The sequence below is a fragment of the Oncorhynchus masou genome, unplaced genomic scaffold, assembly GCF_036934945.1.
Source record: "Oncorhynchus masou masou isolate Uvic2021 unplaced genomic scaffold, UVic_Omas_1.1 unplaced_scaffold_3066, whole genome shotgun sequence".
NCBI classification, from domain to species: domain Eukaryota; kingdom Metazoa; phylum Chordata; class Actinopteri; order Salmoniformes; family Salmonidae; genus Oncorhynchus; species Oncorhynchus masou.
Window position 1 is genome coordinate 15610 of NW_027009484.1, and position 20926 is coordinate 36535.

The following is a 20926-nucleotide window of genomic DNA, read 5'->3' on the forward strand; positions in this document are numbered from 1 at the left end:
GAGTTGGTCATGATACGTTTAATTGTTCATTGACTACCATTCCAATAGGTGTAGAAATATTAGTCAACAGGATGGGATGGGGGGGGGGGTGTGTATATAGAAAAACATGATCACCAATCTAGTCCTATAAAGAATCCAGTCCTGTAAATGATCCGTTGTAAACATTAAAGGCACATCATGCAAAAACTGCAACTATGTTGTAAGTTAAGTAAAAGGCCGAGATGCAATCTGAAAAGGCTCTTGATATTAAAAGGTCATTTCCGATTAAGGCTTTTGCCTTGAATGTGATCTCTGTGAACGCCGTAACGAAGCCTTTCAAAGGCTCATTGTCCACAGCGTTACAGATTGTATCCCGCCATGCATATTTGAATTATCCCCTTACTAAATGACTTATACACTTCTATAAAAAGTACATTCCAAAATCTGGTTTTCTAAGAAAAGCCTTTTGCTATATTAAGTTGAATTAACGTAAGGATATGCTAATCACAGAGAAAAGGCATAAGCGATGAAATGATACATTTCAAGCCACTATGTTATTCCAATCAAAGCCATTGGAGATTGGTTGTGGGTTTCATAGAGCAAGCCAGGGTGGAGTTCAATAGGCAACACTGTAGAAAAATGTCTAGCAACGGAACAATGCAAATCTGTGTTCTAATTGGACCAAGTTCAGGTAATATCTCCCCGTGTTAAAAATGTCTTCCACCTACTGAATGACCCGGGATGAAACTGTTGACTGCTCCTCCATGCCTGCACCAACGCTCTGTCCTGCTCAGATAGATTCCACAGTATGCTCCTCGGTCTGCACAGCCTCTTGGACATAGACGATGAACTGGGAGGCGTCCTCTCCCTGAGTGTACACGGTGACCGTCTCCATGCCCTCCACATCATCAGACGACACCACCAGATGGTGCTCCTCACCCAGCCCCATGGAGGCTGCCTGCTGGAAGGAGTCCTGGATCATCACAGTGTGGCTCCTCTGCTCCTCCTCCTCAGCCACCTGGAAGATGTTGGAAAGAGGATTGGAGTGGTATGTCCTAAATGGCAACATATTCCCTATTAACAAGGGCCCAAGCACCATATTCCCTTTTATAGTGCACTAAGTTTGACCAGAGGGCCCTGGTCAAAAGTAGTGCACTATTGGCACCCTTATTCCCTTTATAGTGCACTACTTTTGACACTGGTCTTACCTGCTCCACCACGGTCACTCTGCCAGGGACCATGGCCACCATGGAGGCTGCTGTGGCATCATTAGACTCCGCCCCCAGCTCAATGATCTGCTGCAGGATGTTAACCGCGGTGGGATCCAGCCCTTCTGTGGTGGTCGCCACCACCCCTAAGCAGAGCATTCCAATACATGAAACACAGTGAGGGAAACCCAGGATATATCAACTCTTTGTCACTCTGTTGTATGTGGCTTGACAAGGAGCCAAATGGCGTTGGCAAGAGTACAAACAGATCTGGGATCAGGCTAACTTGTCCTAACCGTTCTCTGTGAACCTGAGATCCTGGAGGGCCGACACGGCAGCTTCGGTCCCCTGAGGGTCCTCTGTCTCAGTGATGTGGAGGTACTGGGTAAGGGGCTCCTCCACCGACTGCTCCACCACCTCAGAACACACACAACACGGTGTCGAGACATAGAAAAACATCTTAATATTGACCATATATATATAGGAGAGTATGAAACCTTACCTCCCATTGGTTGAGACCAAGCACCTCACTCTGAATCACTTTGAGGCCATGCTTGTTCTTCAGGTGTCTGTTCATCTCCCACTTGGTACCGTACACATAGTCACACACAGGACACTTCACTCCACCTAGAGATATAGGACATAGTCACACACAGGACACATCACTCTACCTAGAGATATAGGACACTTCACTCCACCTAGAGATATAGGACATAGTCACACACAGGACACTTCACTCCACCTAGAGATATAGGACATAGTCACACACAAGACACTTCACTCCACCTAGAGATATAGGACACTTCACTCCACCTAGAGATATAGGACATAGTCACACACAGGACACATCACTCTACCTAGAGATATAGGACACTTCACTCCACCTAGAGATATAGGACATAGTCACACACAGGACACTTCACTCCACCTAGAGATATAGGACATAGTCACACACAAGACACTTCACTCCACCTAGAGATATAGGACACTTCACTCTACCTAGAGATATAGGACAGTCGCACACAGGACACTTCACTCCACCTAGAGATATAAGACATAGTCACACACAGGACACTTCACTCCACCTAGAGATATAGGACATAGTCACACACAGGACACATCACTCTACCTAGAGATATAGGACACTTCACTCCACCTAGAGATATAGGACAGTCGCACACAGGACACTTCACTCCACCTAGAGATATAGGACATAGTCACACACAAGACACTTCACTCCACCTAGAGATATAGGACATAGTCACACACAAGACACTTCACTCCACCTAGAGATATAGGACATAGTCACACACAAGACACTTCACTCCACCTAGAGATATAGGACATAGTCACACACAAGACACTTCACTCCACCTAGAGATATAGGACACTTCACTCTACCTAGAGATATAGGACACTTCACTCCACCTAGAGATATAGGACATAGTCACACACAGGACACATCACTCTACCTAGAGATATAGGACATAGTCACACACAGGACACATCACTCTACCTAGAGATATAGGACATAGTCACACACAGGACACTTCACTCCACCTAGAGATATAGGACATAGTCACACACAGGACACATCACTCCACCTAGAGATATAGGACAGTCACACACAGGACACATTACTCCACCTAGAGATATAGGACACTTCACTCCACCTAGAGATATAGGACATAGTCACACACAGGACACTTCACTCCACCTAGAGATATAGGACATAGTCACACACAGGACACTTCACTCCACCTAGAGATATAGGACAGTCACACACAGGACACTTCACTCCACCTAGAGATATAGGACAGTCACACACAGGACACTTCACTCCACCTAGAGATATAGGACAGTCACACACAGGACACTTCACTCTACCTAGAGATATAGGACACTTCACTCCACCTAGAGATATAGGACAGTCACACACAGGACACTTCACTCTACCTAGAGATATAGGACATAGTCACACACAGGACACTTCACTCTACCTAGAGATATAGGACAGTCACACACAAGACACTTCACTTCACCTAGAGATATAGGACAGTCACACACAGGACACTTCACTCCACCTAGAGATATAGCACATAGTCACACACAGGACACATCACTCTACCTAGAGATATAGGACAGTCACACACAGGACACATCACTCTACCTAGAGATATAGGACATAGTCACACACAGGACACTTCACTCCACCTAGAGATATAGGACATAGTCACACACAGGACACATCACTCTACCTAGAGATATAGGACACTTCACTCCACCTAGAGATATAGGACAGTCACACACAGGACACCACTCCACCTAGAGATATAGGACATAGTCACACACAGGACACTTCACTCCACCTAGAGATATAGGACATAGTCACACAGGACACATCACTCTACCTAGAGATATAGGACATAGTCACACACAGGACACTTCACTCCACCTAGAGATATAGGACATAGTCACACACAGGACACATCACTCTACCTAGAGATATAGGACACTTCACTCCACCTAGAGATATAGGACATAGTCACACACAGGACACCACTCCACCTAGAGATATAGGACAGTCACACACAGGACACATCACTCCACCTAGAGATATAGGACACTTCACTCCACCTAGAGATATAGGACATAGTCACACACAGGACACTTCACTCCACCTAGAGATATAGGACATAGTCACACACAGGACACTTCACTCCACCTAGAGATATAGGACATAGTCACACACAGGACACTTCACTCCACCTAGAGATATAGGACAGTCACACACAGGACACTTCACTCTACCTAGAGATATAGGACACTTCACTCCACCTAGAGATATAGGACAGTCACACACAGGACACTTCACTCCACCTAGAGATATAGGACAGTCACACACAGGACACTTCACTCTACCTAGAGATATAGGACACTTCACTCCACCTAGAGATATAGGACAGTCACACACAGGACACTTCACTCTACCTAGAGATATAGGACATAGTCACACACAGGACACTTCACTCTACCTAGAGATATAGGACATAGTCACACACAGGACACATCACTCTACCTAGAGATATAGGACACTTCACTCTACCTAGAGATATAGGACAGTCACACACAAGACACTTCACTTCACCTAGAGATATAGGACAGTCACACACAGGACACTTCACTCCACCTAGAGATATAGGACATAGTCACACACAGGACACATCACTCTACCTAGAGATATAGGACACTTCACTCTACCTAGAGATATAGGACAGTCACACACAGGACACATCACTCTACCTAGAGATATAGGACATAGTCACACACAGGACACTTCACTCCACCTAGAGATATAGGACATAGTCACACACAGGACACATCACTCTACCTAGAGATATAGGACACTTCACTCCACCTAGAGATATAGGACAGTCACACACAGGACACCACTCCACCTAGAGATATAGGACAGTCACACACAGGACACTTCACTCCACCTAGAGATATAGGACATAGTCACACACAGGACACTTCACTCCACCTAGAGATATAGGACATAGTCACACACAGGACACTTCACTCCACCTAGAGATATAGGACAGTCACACACAGGACACTTCACTCCACCTAGAGATATAGGACAGTCACACACAGGACACTTCACTCTACCTAGAGATATAGGACACTTCACTCCACCTAGAGATATAGGACAGTCACACACAGGACACTTCACTCTACCTAGAGATATAGGACATAGTCACACACAGGACACTTCACTCTACCTAGAGATATAGGACATAGTCACACACAGGACACATCACTCTACCTAGAGATATAGGACACTTCACTCTACCTAGAGATATAGGACAGTCACACACAGGACACATCACTCTACCTAGAGATATAGGACAGTCACACACAAGACACTTCACTCCACCAAGAGATATAGGACATAGTCACACACAGGACACTTCACTCCACCGAGAGATATAGGACACTTCACTTCACCTAGAGATATAGGACATAGTCACACACAGGACACTTCACTCCACCTAGAGATATAGGACATAGTCACACACAGGACACTTCACTCCACCTAGAGATATAGGACATAGTCACACACAAGACACTTCACTCCACCTAGAGATATAGGACATAGTCACACACAGGACACATCACTCTACCTAGAGATATAGGACATAGTCACACACAGGACACATCACTCTACCTAGAGATATAGGACATAGTCACACACAGGACACTTCACTCCACCTAGAGATATAGGACATAGTCACACACAGGACACTTCACTCCACCTAGAGATATAGGACATAGTCACACACAAGACACTTCACTCCACCTAGAGATATAGGACATAGTCACACACAGGACACTTCATTCCACCTAGAGATACAGGACACTTCACTTCACCTAGAGATATAGGACAGTCACACACAAGACACTTCACTCCACCTAGAGATATAGGACAGTCACACACAGGACACTTCACTCCACCTAGAGATATAGGACATAGTCACACACAAGACACTTCACTCCACCTAGAGATATAGGACAGTCACACACAGGACACTTCACTCCACCTAGAGATATAGGACATAGTCACACACAGGACACTTCACTCCACCTAGAGATATAGGACAGTCACACACAGGACACTTCACTCCACCTAGAGATATAGGACACTTCACTCCACCTAGAGATATAGGACACTTCACTCTACCTAGAGATACAGGACACTTCACTCCACCTAGAGATACAGGACACTTCACTCCACTTAGAGATATAGGACACTTCACTCCACCTAGAGATATAGGACATAGTCACACACAAGACACTTCATTCCACCTAGAGATATAGGACATAGTCACACACAGGACACTTCACTCCACCTAGAGATATAGGACACTTCAATCCACCTAGAGATATAGGACAGTCACACACAGGACACGTCACTCTACCTAGAGATACAGGACTGGAACTGACATGACTGATTTTTTTATTTAACTAGGCAAGTCAGTTAAGAACAAGTTCTTATTTACAATGACGGCCTCCCAAAAGGCAAAAGGCCTCCTGCGGGGACGGCGGCTGGGATTGAAAAATAACAATAATAATATATAGGACAAAACACACTACGACATAAAGAGAGACCTAAAGACAACAACATAGCAAGGCAGCAACACATGACCAAACAGCATGGTAGCAACACAAGACAGGGTACAAACATGATTGGGCACAGACAACAGCACAATGGGCAAGAAGGTAGAGACAACAATACTTGTTTTTCCCTGTTAAACTTAGTTGAATACACTGACTAAGTCTTTCTGGATAAGAGCGTCTGCTAAGTGTGTCTTTGCTGAGCGACTCACCTTGCTGCTCCACAGCCTCAGAGGTGACTGGCCCAGGCCCTGCGTTACAGTACTCCTGGTTGGTACAGTATGAGACACAGAGATCAGTGTGTCTCTGCTGAGCGACTCACCTTGCTGCTCCACAGCCTCAGAGGTGACTGGCCCAGGCCCTGCGTTACAGTACTCCTGGTTGGTACAGTATGAGACACAGATCAGTGTGTCTCTGCTGAGCGACTCACCTTGCTGCTCCACAGCCTCAGAGGTGGCTGGCCCAGGCCCTGCGTTACAGTACTCCTGGTTGGTACAGTATGAGACACAGAGATCAGTGTGTCTCTGCTGAGCGACTCACCTTGCTGCTCCACAGCCTCAGAGGTGGCTGGCCCAGGCCCTGCGTTACAGTACTCCTGGTTGGTACAGTATGAGACACAGAGATCAGTGTGTCTCTGCTGAGCGACTCACCTTGCTGCTCCACAGCCTCAGAGGTGACTGGCCCAGGCCCTGCGTTACAGTACTCCTGGTTGGTACAGTATGAGACACAGAGATCAGTGTGTCTCTGCTGAGCGACTCACCTTGCTGCTCCACAGCATCAGAGGTGGCTGGCCCAGGCCCTGCGTTACAGTACTCCTGGTTGGTACAGTATGAGACACAGAGATCGGTGTGTCTCTGCTGAGCGACTCACCTTGCTGCTCCACAGCCTCAGAGGTGGCTGGCCCAGGCCCTGCGTTACAGTACTCCTGGTTGGTACAGTATGAGACACAGAGATCAGTGTGTCTCTGCTGAGCGACTCACCTTGCTGCTCCACAGCCTCAGAGGTGGCTGGCCCAGGCCCTGCGTTACAGTACTCCTGGTTGGGGTGCTTCTTTCTGTAATGTCTCTTCAGGGGTCCTGCTATGTTACAGGAGTAGTGACAGTGACCGCAGCGGTAGGGCTGTGGAAAACACATTTCAATTGGCATCAATAATGAAGACAAGAAAGGGTCATTTTTTTTCCTGAGGGAACATTGTGCTGCTCCCTTAAGCTGTCCAAATGTATTTCATGGTAGTGGAGGTTGAACCTGTTAGAGGCTGGTGTTGATGCATTGACGCTAGTGACTGTATTATAAAAGCTTTATATAGAGAGACGGCCCTCTTCTGATTACCTTGAAAGAGGCGTGCTGCTCCATGTGTCGTACCAGTAGAGGTTTCTGTGCAGCGCTGTAATCACACTCTGTACATTGGAATTGTTTACCTACAGTATGGAGGGACAGAGACAGGATGACAATACTCAGTGCTGCAATCACACTCTGTACATACCTAACCCTACAGTATGGAGGGACAGAGACAGGATGTACATACCTAACCCTACAGTATGGAGGGACAGAGACCAGGATGTACATACCTAACCCTACAGTATGGAGGGACAGAGACAGGATGTACATACCTAACCCTACAGTATGGAGGGACAGAGACAGGATGTACATACCTAACCCTACAGTATGGAGGGACAGAGACAGGATGTACATACCTAACCCTACAGTATGGAGGGTCAGAGACAGGATGTACATACCTAACCCTACAGTATGGAGGGACAGAGACAGGATGTACATACCTAACCCTACAGTATGGAGGGACAGAGACAGGATGTACATACCTAACCCTACAGTATGGAGGGACAGAGACAGGATGTACATACCTAACCCTACAGTATGGAGGGACAGAGACAGGATGTACATACCTAACCCTACAGTATGGAGGGACAGAGACAGGATGTACATACCTAACCCTACAGTATGGAGGGACAGAGACAGGATGTACATACCTAACCCTACAGTATGGAGGGACAGAGACAGGATGTACATGCCTAACCCTACAGTATGGAGGGACAGAGACAGGATGTACATACCTAACCCTACAGTATGGAGGGACAGAGACAGGATGTACATATCTAACCCTACAGTATGGAGGGACAGAGACAGGATGACAATACTCAGTGCTGCAATCACACTCTGTACATACCTAACCCTACAGTATGGAGGGACAGAGACAGGATGTACATACCTAACCCTACAGTATGGAGGGACAGAGACAGGATGTACATACCTAACCCTACAGTATGGAGGGACAGAGACAGGATGTACATACCTAACCCTACAGTATGGAGGGACAGAGACAGGATGACAATACTCATCAGCGCTGTAATCACACTCTGTTCATTGGAACTGTTTATCTACAGTATGGAGGGACAGTTAACTGCCCACACTAGATCCCAAATGGTTCCCTATTCCATGTATAGTGCACTACTATTGACCAGAGCGCTATATAGTGCACTACTTTTGACCAGGAACTGACCAGAGCCATATATAGAGCCCTATATAGTGCACTACTATTGACCAGAGCCCTATATAGTGCACTACTTTTGACCAGGAACTCTGACCAGAGCCCTATATAGAGCCCTATATAGTGCACTACTATTGACCAGAGCCCTATATAGAGCCCTATATAGTGCACTACTATTGACCAGAGCCCTATATAGAGCCCTATATAGTGCACTACTATTGACCAGAGCCCTATATAGTGCACTACTTTTGACCAGGAACTCTGACCAGGTCTAAAGTAGTGCACTATATAGGGAATAGCGTACCATTTGGGACTCATTCCTAGATCTCAAAGCGTTGGTGGGTTTTCTCTCACCGTCCTCTGTGTGCATCAGCTTGTGGCTCTTCAGAGTGACCTTGGACTTGAACTTCTTGCCACACATGTCACACAGGTGTGTCTTCTCCGTGGTGTGTCTGCTCATGTGGGCCTTCAGGTTGCTCTTACTTCGGCTGGCGTAGTCACACAGGGAACACTTGAAGGGCTTCACTCCTAACAGGGAAGAGATACAGTGGCTTTTACATTTTGGTCATTTAGCAGACACTCTAATCCAGAGGGATTTACAGTCAGTAGTTATTTAGCAGAGACTCTAATCCAGAGTGATTTACAGTCAGTAGTTATTTAGCAGACACTCTAATCCAGAGGGATTTACAGTCAGTAGTTATTTAGCAGAGACTCTAATCCAGAGTGATTTACAGTCAGTAGTTATTTAGCAGAGACTCTAATCCAGAGGGATTTACAGTCAGTAGTTATTTAGCAGAGACTCTAATCCAGAGGGATTTACAGTCAGTAGTTATTTAGCAGAGACTCTAATCCAGAGGGATTTACAGTCAGTAGTTATTTAGCAGAGACTCTAATCCAGAGGGATTTACAGTCAGTAGTTATTTAGCAGAGACTCTAATCCAGATGGATTTACAGTCAGTAGTTATTTAGCAGAGACTCTAATCCAGAGGGATTTACAGTCAGTAGTTATTTAGCAGAGACTCTAATCCAGAGGGATTTACAGTCAGTAGTTATTTAGCAGACACTCTAATCCAGAGTGATTTACAGTCAGTAGTTATTTAGCAGACACTCTAATCCAGAGTGATTTACAGTCAGTAGTTATTTAGCAGAGACTCTAATCCAGATGGATTTACAGTCAGTAGTTATTTAGCAGACACTCTAATCCAGAGGGATTTACAGTCAGTAGTTATTTAGCAGACACTCTAATCCAGAGTGATTTACAGTCAGTAGTCATTTAGCAGAGACTCTAATCCAGAGTGATTTACAGTCAGTAGTTATTTAGCAGACACTCTAATCCAGAGTGATTTACAGTCAGTAGTTATTTAGCAGAGACTCTAATCCAGAGTGATTAACAGTCAGTAGTTATTTAGCAGAGACTCTAATCCAGAGTGATTTACAGTCAGTGCATTCAACTAAGGTAGGTAAGACAAGTACACATCACATTCGTTGCAAGCAAAACTTTCCTCTAAAAAGTTAAGTGTGGTAGTTGCTATTGCCTTTTAAAATGTGTAGAAAACCACTTCGGGCCACCTCAGAGTCCAACAGTAGAACTCATAGGGAATAGGATGGCATTTGGTTCGCAGCCTAATGAGTTTGACTGTCCTACCTTGGTGAGCCCAGATGTGCTGCTGCAGATCAGCTCCGTTCCTCATGAAGTAGCTGTCACAGTAAGGACACTTAGACGCTCTCTTCCCGATCAAGCCCTTCATCTGCACCCGCACCCCAAGCGCCTCGGAGATGGTGTCCATCGGCGTATCTGCAGATAAGAGATGGTTTTACCTACATAGCCAGCGTCCTGTCCAGGGGCTGTACATGTACATTAAAGCTGCCTCAAGATTCAGAACCAGGATAGGCTCCTCCCCTATGGGCCGTTCTGGCTCTGACGAGGCTTACTTACCTTCCTGCCTGGCTCCAATCAGGAAATGGGTATGATATTTTGGATTTAAACATCATTAACACTCTGCTGTTGGAATAGAACACCAAAGAGTGGGCTTTGTTCCCTGTCTCTTACCTGGATGAAAGCTCTTGATATGATGCTTAAGTTTATCTTCAGTGAACGTTTCCTCACACACAGGGCAAGCAAAGCTTTTCTTCTCCTTTAATATTGGATTAAATTGGTGATGTTAAGAGTCCACAATTGCCAACAAACAGACATTTCAATGTAATAATGATCATAATTGTGACCCCTATGGGCCCTGGTCAAAAGTAGGGTTCCATTTGGGCCCCAGCCCCAGACTCACATTGTCAAAGTGTGTTTTGAGGTGTGCCTGCAGCTTGTACTTGTCAGGTGTGCAGTACTGACAGTGTTCCATGGGGCACTGGAGCAGGATGTTACTGTGTCTCTGGATCAGGTGTCGCTTCAGACAGTTCTTGGTGATGGACGAATAGCTGCACTGGGTACAGTAATGTAGATGCTCTTTTGTGTGAGTACGCACATGCATGTTGTAGTGCACTTGGTACCAGAAGAGCTTTCCTAGACGGGGAACAACAGAAAACATGTGGCTTCAAAAAAAACAGCTGGTTTACAGATGAATTACCAACACATAGAAAATGATGAAATAGCTGAAATTACAAACCCTTGTAAAAATGCAACTTATACTGCTAGAAAATGGTTTTCTATGTCAATATATTTGTGTGATATATTCTTACCACAGTATTCACATTCCAGGTCCCCGTATACTTTTCGGATTCTGTCAAAGACAACCATGTTCAGCTGCCTTTTCTGCAACTTATCTAGAATCTGTTGGAAAGCGCTCCTCTCCTCCGTTGTGCCATCTTCTCCTTGTGGGCCAGCTGAAGCGTTTGTTTGACCTATGACCTCCCCCTGAATCAGAACCAAAGACCGGAGAGTCTCCTCAACATGACCTTGTGATGTTGATGAAGAACCTTTGTCTTCTTCTGGATGCTGCTGGTGGCCCACCACTGACTCCTCCTTGCCTGAAGGCCTTTCTACCAAAGTGTCTTGTTCAGCCACAATGACCTCATTCTCCCCGTGAGGCTTGTCTTCCTCCATCAGTGTCTTATCAGTTCTCTCCTCACTGATTACTTCCTGGGTCGTGCCTTTTCTTGCTGTCTGGGTTTGTTCAGGACTGATTGGCTCAGTTCTGTCTTGTAGAGTCTCAGTCTCTTGTGCCGGTTGATTTAACACGCATGTCTCCTCAGGCCCTGGATCAGGGACTACCTGTTCCTCTCCCTCTCCCAGTCCTTCCTCCTGTTCCTCTCCCTCTCCCAGTCCTTCCTCCTGTTCCTCTCCCCCCCCCTGCTCCTCTGAGGGGTCACCAGCGAGGGCCTCCTCCTCCTCCTGTTCCTCTGAAGGGTCACCAGCGAGGGCCTCCTCCTGTTCCTCTGAAGGGTCACCAGCGAGGGCCTCTGAAGGGTCACCAGCGAGGGCCTCTGAAGGGTCACCAGCGAGGGCCTCCTCCTTTTCCTCTGAGGGGTCACCAGCGAGGGCCTCCTCCTCCTCCTTTTCCTCTGAGGGGTCACCAGCGAGGGCCTCCTCCTCCTCCTTTTCCTCTGAAGGGTCACCAGCGAGGGCCTCCTCCTCCTCCTTTTCCTCTGAGGGGTCACCAGCGAGGGCCTCCTCCTGTTCCTCTGAGGGGTCACCAGCGAGGGCCTCCTCCTGTTCCTCTGAAGGGTCACCAGTGAAGGCCTCCTCCTGTTCCTCTGAAGGGTCACCAGTGAAGGCCTCCTCCTCCTCCTGCTGGGCGTTGAGTAGAGATAGCTCCTCAGCCATCCTGATCTCATCCTGTCTCAGCATCTCTCTCTTGATGTCGTCCCCCGGCTCCAGCAGACAGAAGCTGCTGTTGATGGACTCTGAGAACCCAACCGCCTCCTCTGACTCTGGGTGAGCCTCCTTCAGGTGGGCCTTCAGCCGCACGGAGCTGACAAACTTCTGCTGGCAGGTGGCACACACGTAGAGGAAGGGATGCTTACGGACGTGAGCCTGGAGAGCCTGAAACTTGGTGCAGCCGTGGTCACACAGCTCGCAGCCGAACGGCCTCTCGCTACCGTGAACCATCATGTGGCGGTCACGGTCCAGCTCGTTCTTAAACTTGCGGTCGCAGATCTGGCAGTCGTAGAGGAGCTGCCTCTTGCCTTCCCTGGTCTGTAGACTATACTCATGGTACGACTCCTTCACCTTCATAAAAACACATGTTATTAATAACCACATCAATAAGGTCTCATAATAAAGACAGTATAAAGGCATATGGTAGATTTTAAAAGAGAGAGGTAGGTCACCTTCATAATAACACATGTTATTAATAACTACATCAATAAGATCTCATAATAAAGACAGTATAAAGGCATATGGTAGATTTTAAAAGAGAGAGGTAGGTCACCTTCTTGTCCTCTAGGTCGTGGCTCTCCCTCATGTGTTTCAGCAGGTTCTTCACATCGGAGTACTTCTTTTTGCAGAAGAGACAGTGCTGCTTGATCTTGTGGTGAACTCTCTCCACGTGCACCTTGAGGTGGCCCTTGCTGAGGCACTGGAAGGAGCAGTGTTCACAGCTGAACTTCTCTCCCGTGTGCTTGCGCAAGTGAACGCTGAGGTTGGCTTTGATGGCACTGGCGTAGTCACAGTGTGGACACTTGAAGGGTTTCTCGTTGGTGTGGGTTCGCAGATGGGCCTGCAACGAGTGGCGGAACTTGAAGACCTTGTTGCAGTATTCGCAGGTGAAGATCTTCAACTGGGTCTGTCCTATTCTGTATGAACGAGGGATGTTGCAATACACACATACAGTAGAACCAAATATGTGTTGCTCTTTTTCCAAAGTAACTTTGCCAAAATTCTATTTGCGCTATAGCAAAAACATGATGTTTGTATCTACAGTAACAATGCTGAAATCTGTTGTTGACACATCCATTAAAGTGTTACATATAGACTATGACATTTCCCAATGCTTGATAATACTGTAGACTACATTGATTCAGTTCACTCAATACATCATTATGTTTATTAACGCCACATAAACAGTCTGAGTACTTGATCTTCAACTGCTGTGTGTGTACAACCCAAACGTCTGTACCTGTTGGACTTTAATGGCACTTCATAAGCAGCTTGTTGTATGGAATATTCCTGAAACCCTCTCTTCTGTCCTGCCTCCTGAGGGTCTGTGTCTGCTGGAGCAACCGGCTCTGCCGGGGTGGCCTCGATCGGCACTATCCTGGTCGCACCTAAATAACCATACACAGACAGATAAAGGTTTATACAGCCTAGGTACAAACGACAAGTCATCGGGAATACATAGACTATAAACTTTCCTGATTTTTCATACATAAAACTCTGAAAATGTACCAACAGCAACATTGTGAATCTATACTTTTCTGGATAAAATCTGAAGATCCTCTGGTTGATCCATGTGCATCCCCAATGGTACCCTATTCCCTACACCCTATTCCCTACGGCCTATTCCCTATGGGCCCTGGTCAAATGTATAACACCATGTAGGTAGTAGGGTGCCATTTGGGGCGCATCCATAATGTAGTTGTAGCTTACCAGGAAGTGCCTCATGAGTGGTCAGAACCACACGGATGATAATGTAGTTGTAACTTACCAGGAAGTGCCTCATGAGCGGTCAGAACCACACTGATGATAATGTAGTTGTAACTTACCAGGAAGTGCCTCATGAGCGGTCAGAACCACACGGATGATAATGTAGTTGTAACTTACCAGGAAGTGCCTCATGAGCGGTCAGAACCACACTGATGATAATGTAGTTGTAACTTACCAGGAAGTGCCTCATGAGCGGTCAGAACCACACGGATGATAATGTAGTTGTAACTTACCAGGAAGTGCCTCATGAGCGGTCAGAACCACACTGATGATAATGTAGTTGTAACTTACCAGGAAGTGCCTCATGAGCGGTCAGAACCACACGGATGATAATGTAGTTGTAACTTACCAGGAAGTGCCTCATGAGCGGTCAGAACCACACTGATGATAATGTAGTTGTAACTTACCAGGAAGTGCCTCATGAGCGGTCAGAACCACACGGATGATAATGTAGTTGTAACTTACCAGGAAGTGCCTCATGAGCGGTCAGAACCACACTGATGATAATGTAGTTGTAACTTACCAGGAAGTGCCTCATGAGCGGTCAGAACCACACTGATGATGGGGTTCTTGGAGCCTCCTGCTGGTTCCTGCTCCTTCACAAGAGAAACCCTCTCAGAGCGGAGTGGCCGTAGCCTCTTTGAGCTTCTCTCCCTGTCCTCCTCTTTGCCTTCTGCTGCGCCAGGTTGAGCCTCAAACTCTTTGTCTGTGGGGAGAGATCATGAAAACTAAACATCAATCAATAAAACAGAGCAGATAGACATTTAGATGATGAACATATAGACATTTAGATGGTATAGATATAGACGGTAGATATAGACATTTAGATGGTGAATATATTGATATAGACATTTAGATGGTATATAGACATTTAGATGGTGAATATATTGATATAGAGATTTAGATGGTATATAGACAGATGGTGAATATATTGATATAGACATTTAGATGGTATATAGACATTTAGATGGTATATAGACATTTAGATGGTGAATATATTGATATAGAGATTTAGATGGTATAGATATAGACGGTAGATATAGACATTTAGATGGAGAATATATTGATATAGACATTTAGATGGTATATAGACATTTAGATGGTGAATATATTGATATAGACATTTAGATGGTGAACATATTGATATAGACATTTAGATGGTGAACATAGTGATATAGACATTTAGATGGTATTGATATAGACATTTAGATGGTGAACATATAGATATAGCTCTTTCCATGACATTAATTGACCAGGTGAATCCAGGTGAAAGCTATGATCCCTTATTGATGTCACTTGCTAAATCCACTTCAATCAGAGACATGGATTTTGTATGTGTGCCATTCAGAGGGTGAATAGGCAAGACAAAAGATTTAAGTGCCTTTGAATGGGGTATGGTAGTTGGTGCCAGGAGCACCAGATTGTGTCAAGAACTGCAACGCTGCTGGGTTTTTCATGCTCAACAGTTTCCTGTGTGTATCAAGGATGGTCCACCATTCAAAGGGCATCTAGCCAACTTGACACAACTGTGGGAAGCATTGGAGTCAACATGGGGTAGCATCCCTGTGGAACGCTTGATGGGAAGGGCGTGTATGCAATCCATGCAATCTCCATAGATAGACATTGGCAGCCTTACTGATGAACTCAGTGACTTTCAACGTGGCACCGTCAGTTTGTATCATTTCTGCCCTGCTAGAGCTGGCCCGGTCAACTGTAAGAGCTTTTATTGGGAAGTGGAAACATCTAGGAGCAACAACGGCTCAGACGTAAAGTGGTAGGCCACACAAGCTCACAGAACGGGACCGCCAAGTGCTGAAGCGCGTGGCACATTAAAAATCGCCTTTTCTCTGTTGCAACACTCACTACAGAGTTCCAAACTGCCTCTGGAAGCAACGTCAGCACAAGAACTGTTCGCCGAGAGCCTCATGAAATGGGTTTCCATGGCCAAGCAGCCGCACATAAGCCTAAGATCCCCATGCACAATGCCAAGCCTCGGCTGGAGTGGTGTAAAGCTCGCCACCATTGGACTCAGGAGCAGTGGAATCACGCTTCACCATCTGGCAGTCTGATGGACAAATCTGGGTTTGGTGGATGCCAGGAGAACACTACCTTCCCCAATGCATAGTGCCAACTGTAAAATTTGGTGGAGGAGGAATAATGGTCTGGGGCTGTTTTTCATGGTTCGGGCTCAGCCCCTTAGTTCCAGAGAAGGGAAAGCTTAACGCTACAGCATACAATGACATTCTAGATGATTCTGTGCTTCCAACGTTGTGGCAACAGTTTGGTGAAGACTCTTTCCTGTTTCAGCATGACAATACCCACGTACACAGAGAGAGGTTCATACAGAAATGATTTGTCGATCGGTGTGGAAGAACTTGACTGGTCTGCAAAAAGCCCTGACCTCAACCCCATCGAACACCTTTGGGATGAATTGGATCGCAGACTGCGAGCCAGGCCTAATCGCCCAACCTCACTCTTGTCCCCACAGCAATGTTCCAACAACATCTAGTAGAAAGCCTTCCCAGAAGAGTGGAGGCTGTTACACCAGCAAAAGGGGGGACCAACTCCATATTAATGCCCATGATTCTGGAATGAGATGTCTGATGAGCAGGTGTCCACATACCTTCGGCCATGTCGTGTATGGGCCCTGGTAAAAAGTAGTGAACTCTATAGGGAATAGGATGCCATTTGGGACATATCCCTAGATGGACCATAAAGCACTATTCTATTCCGATCTATTCTAAACAGACATAAAACAGTTGACTTCACACATACCGTTGTCCTCCTGATCCTCATCCTCTCTGAGGTCTATCAAGCAGATGTGTTTCATGATCTGTCGCCTGTTGCCGAACACACGGTTGCACTTCTTGCAGTCCAGGGCATTGTTGTCCTCTGGTTCTTCCTCATCCACTGGCCCAGCTTCTGATTGGGCTTCTACTGTCTGTTGTTTCTGCTTTTTCTGGTTGGGGCTAGTAGTCTCTGTCATGGGCCCATCAGCTACAATCTTCTTGGTTGAGCCCTTAGGACGTCCTCGTTTTCTCTTAACAGGGCTATCTGTGGGAGAAATATGATCACTGCCATCAATCACTCTATTACACACAGACAGACCTATAGGGCCAGTTTCCCAGACACAAATTAAGCCTAGTCCTGGATTAAAAAGAGCTGTCAAAATCGGATTACAATCTGCTACAAATGTTTGAAGGACTACCGAGGCACTCAGTAGCCAATTATTCAGATCGCTGAAAAACAAAGAAACACCATAATACGGTCGGTTGTTGCAATGCCCTATTATCCCTGGCTGCTTTGAAGAGGTGTCTCACCTCCACCTCCACCCTTAGTATCCCTGGCTGCTTTGAAGAGGTGCTCACCTCCGCCCTTAGTATCCCTGGTTGCTTTGAAATGGTGCTCACCTCGACTATTAGTATCCCTGGCTGCTTTGAAGAGGTGCTCACCTCCACCCTTAGTATCCCTGGTTGCTTTGAAATGGTGCTCAACTCAACTATTAGTATCCCTGGCTGCTTTGAAGAGGTGCTCACCTCCGCCCTTAGTATCCCTGGTTGCTTTGAAATGGTGCTCACCTCGACTATTAGTATCCCTGGCTGCTTTGAAGAGGTGCTCACCTCAACTATTAGTATCCCTGACTGCTTTGAAGAGGTGCTCACCTCCACCATTAGTATCCCTGGTTGCTTTGAGGAGGTGCTCACCTCCACCATTCTCCAGTGGAGCTGTTAATGGCATGAGGACCACAATGATGTCATCAGGGTTGAGCCCCTCTGTGTGGTGCTTCTCAGACACATGGGAGAGGAGCTGTGCTCGGTGTGGAGAGAACAGGTTGCACAGTTTACACATGAAGATGGAGGAAGTCCCACCTGTAAATTAACAGCCAGGCAGGCCAAGATTAATGTGTGTTTATGTACAAATTTGACTATGGAAAAGGTTGACGGCCTAATAATAAGATCATTACACATTGACAGTTTAATTGACAGTTGGTAGAGCATGGTGCTTGCAACGCCAGAATTGTGGGTTCGATTTCCACGGGGGACCAGTACGCAAGAAAAAGATGAGAATGAAAACGTAAGTCGCTCTGGAGAAGAGTGTCTGCTAAATTACTTCAATGGAAATTAGATATTTTCAATAGGCTGGCAGTGGATTGGCCTTTACATTGTGCTTGTGTGTCTCCTCGTGTGTTTAGTGTTCGTTCTGCGTGGTTCATTCTTTGGTCAGGGACCGTATATTTTTCCTCTAGCTACCTACCTTTCAGTCAAAATACTGAATTCAACCCTAGCTAGGGCCTACATGATCAAGCCAGCCTAGCAACTACAAGCTGGGAATACAGAAATGGAATGAGGTCAGTGCAGTATAGTGTATTGGTTTGCTCTGTGCACACTCTGTAGCTCTCCAGACAGGTTTAGCTACCACTGCAACAGCAAAGATGGTTGAACTCCTGACTCCTCAGCAGTATGAATAAAGCTAGCTAAACCCTGGGAGAAACAGGAACAGTTTCGTGACAAATACTTTCTTTACAAACTAAATCCAATAACTTTAAGGCGAACATTTAGCTGCAATAAATGTACCGTCAATGTTGTGGCTGGTCACGGTAATTATGTGCCCCACTTTTAGAATAGAATAAACTTTACATGAGTAATTTGACTACATCTGTTGGCTAGCTTGCTACTTTTACCTAGCTAAGAAATGTTATTTCTCGAGATAGTACTGTACGAAAAGGTAAACAATCGAATCGAGTACTTACCTGCAGTTGACGTCGCCATGTTTGTAAAATAAAACGTAATACCCTAAGAGTTACATGTACATTTATTTAGATCTACATTACTTACTGAATAAGTAATTGAAAATCGTATTTTTATTTGTTTTGAGGAAGGTTTCTGGCGAATCTGCGACAACAAATATGGCGGATAAAGTCTTCCTGTGGAGAGAAAAGCAGGCTGGTTTGGGATGTTCTCCCCCAGTGGTTGGGATGACCATGAGGCATAGTCTACCCTTGATACATTTGTAAAAGGTTTCCACTCCATTCTTTCGAATGGGATCGTGTACAGTACTCTCCTTATTACAAAATCCTCGGACATATCATGATTGGTTACTCACGCCAAGATATGCTCAATGGTTATTAAATGTGTGCCCATAACAGTAGAAAACGAATTTATATAAATAATGTGATGAAATAATTAAGCTTTAAATTAATGTAGCCTCCATGGATTTTGAATACAGGTGTGTGAACTGGCAAAACATTTCAATTTGGGAATTAATGTGCATTTTCTTCAGTAATCACTACCATTTTCAACCAGGTCCATAAAAATGTTAGGCTAATAGTATACTATAAACTGTGATATACATTATAAACATTCCAAGGAATAAAAGAAACAGTCAGTCAATCAATACACATTTGCAAAGTTTATTTTTGCAATAACAGTGTTGTCATTATTGATCGGTGACAATGCATCCACATATCATCCATTGATTGCATCTTCTACATGTTAGGTTTCTCATTAAAAAAACTACCAATGGGAATTAATTGCAGCCTTCTTCTCTGTTGTACAAAAATAAATCTTTCCATCTCGTCATGAGTGATCCATTAAATCCCATCCACACAGATTGAAGCTGTCCAAGCCAGCCAAAGTAAACACCCTCTCCCCAGCCTTCCATACAGGCTATAGCTGAGTGTAGGATGTTTACAGTAACTACACTCAGAATGGAGAAGCTAGGATACTCTTCCATTTCCACAGCAGTAGAACTGGAAGTAAAGCGCACTCACTTGTGTCTGGGAAACACCAGATGTACAAACAATAACATTCAGTTATTTAAATGAAGATGCAAACCTGAGGTTGGTAGCATCTTAATAGGGTAGGACAGGCTTGTGGTAATGGCTGGAGCAGAATGGTATCAAATACATCAAACATATGCCATTCCATTCATGCAGTTCTGGCCATTATTATGAGCCATCCTCCCCTGGTCCAAATCCACTTTTACTTGCAACCGCTTCCCTCATCCACTCCGCCATACATGCATCACTGGAGGGTTTACTCCAAGTGATGGGAGGAAGACAAGGTGCTAATTTTTACAAATTGAATCTGGAATGCAGACCTAGATCTACAAACAACAACACTGGTCTAGGAGTCTGCGGAAGAATGGAGCAGCAAACACCCTACTGAAAGCTAGAACATGTACATCACAGCTTCCAGTCGGGGATGTTTACAGTACCAGGCAACCAATCTTGACAACACACTGAACATATCTGTAAAGATGATACTACTGTATACAGTCTGTCACTGACAATAGCAGCTAAGGAAATTGGAATTGAACTTTGACCTTGGTCGCCCCCTACAGGGCTGTGAGAACATGAACAAGTCAAATAAGACAATAATGACAAGTTTATCTATCCATATATTACAACATTCAGTGTTGTTGTTATTCCATTGACTATGTCTCTCATATGGTGTCATTTTA

At 45.4% G+C, this 20926-nt stretch overlaps 1 protein-coding gene across 5 annotated transcripts; it reads right to left on the reverse strand.

Moving 5' to 3' along the window:
* Window positions 1-51: 51 nt before the first annotated feature.
* On the reverse strand, window positions 52-19452 carry LOC135534144 (zinc finger protein ZFAT-like). 5 transcript variants are annotated; one of them, XM_064961262.1, is made up of 17 exons: window positions 19215-19447; window positions 18169-18333; window positions 17240-17518; window positions 14988-15170; window positions 13938-14085; window positions 13251-13614; window positions 11560-13048; window positions 11151-11383; window positions 10922-11006; window positions 10517-10666; window positions 9226-9399; window positions 7695-7783; window positions 7346-7484; window positions 1690-1814; window positions 1484-1604; window positions 1188-1333; window positions 52-997 (listed from the first exon to the last, which is right to left on the reverse strand). In XM_064961262.1, the coding sequence occupies exons 1-17, from the start codon at window positions 19231-19233 to the stop codon at window positions 770-772; spliced, it is 4137 nt and encodes a 1378-aa protein (XP_064817334.1). In that variant the 5' UTR covers window positions 19234-19447; the 3' UTR covers window positions 52-769. The 5 variants fall into 5 exon arrangements, 1 of the variants encoding a protein (XP_064817334.1); XR_010454643.1 differs by lacking the exons at window positions 52-997; window positions 1188-1333; window positions 1484-1604; window positions 1690-1814 and adding an exon at window positions 6070-6100 and having other exon boundaries at window positions 6796-7484; window positions 18127-18333; window positions 19215-19452; XR_010454646.1 differs by lacking the exons at window positions 52-997; window positions 1188-1333; window positions 1484-1604; window positions 1690-1814 and adding an exon at window positions 6070-6100 and having other exon boundaries at window positions 6796-7484; window positions 18127-18271; window positions 19215-19451.
* Window positions 19453-20926: the final 1474 nt, after the last annotated feature.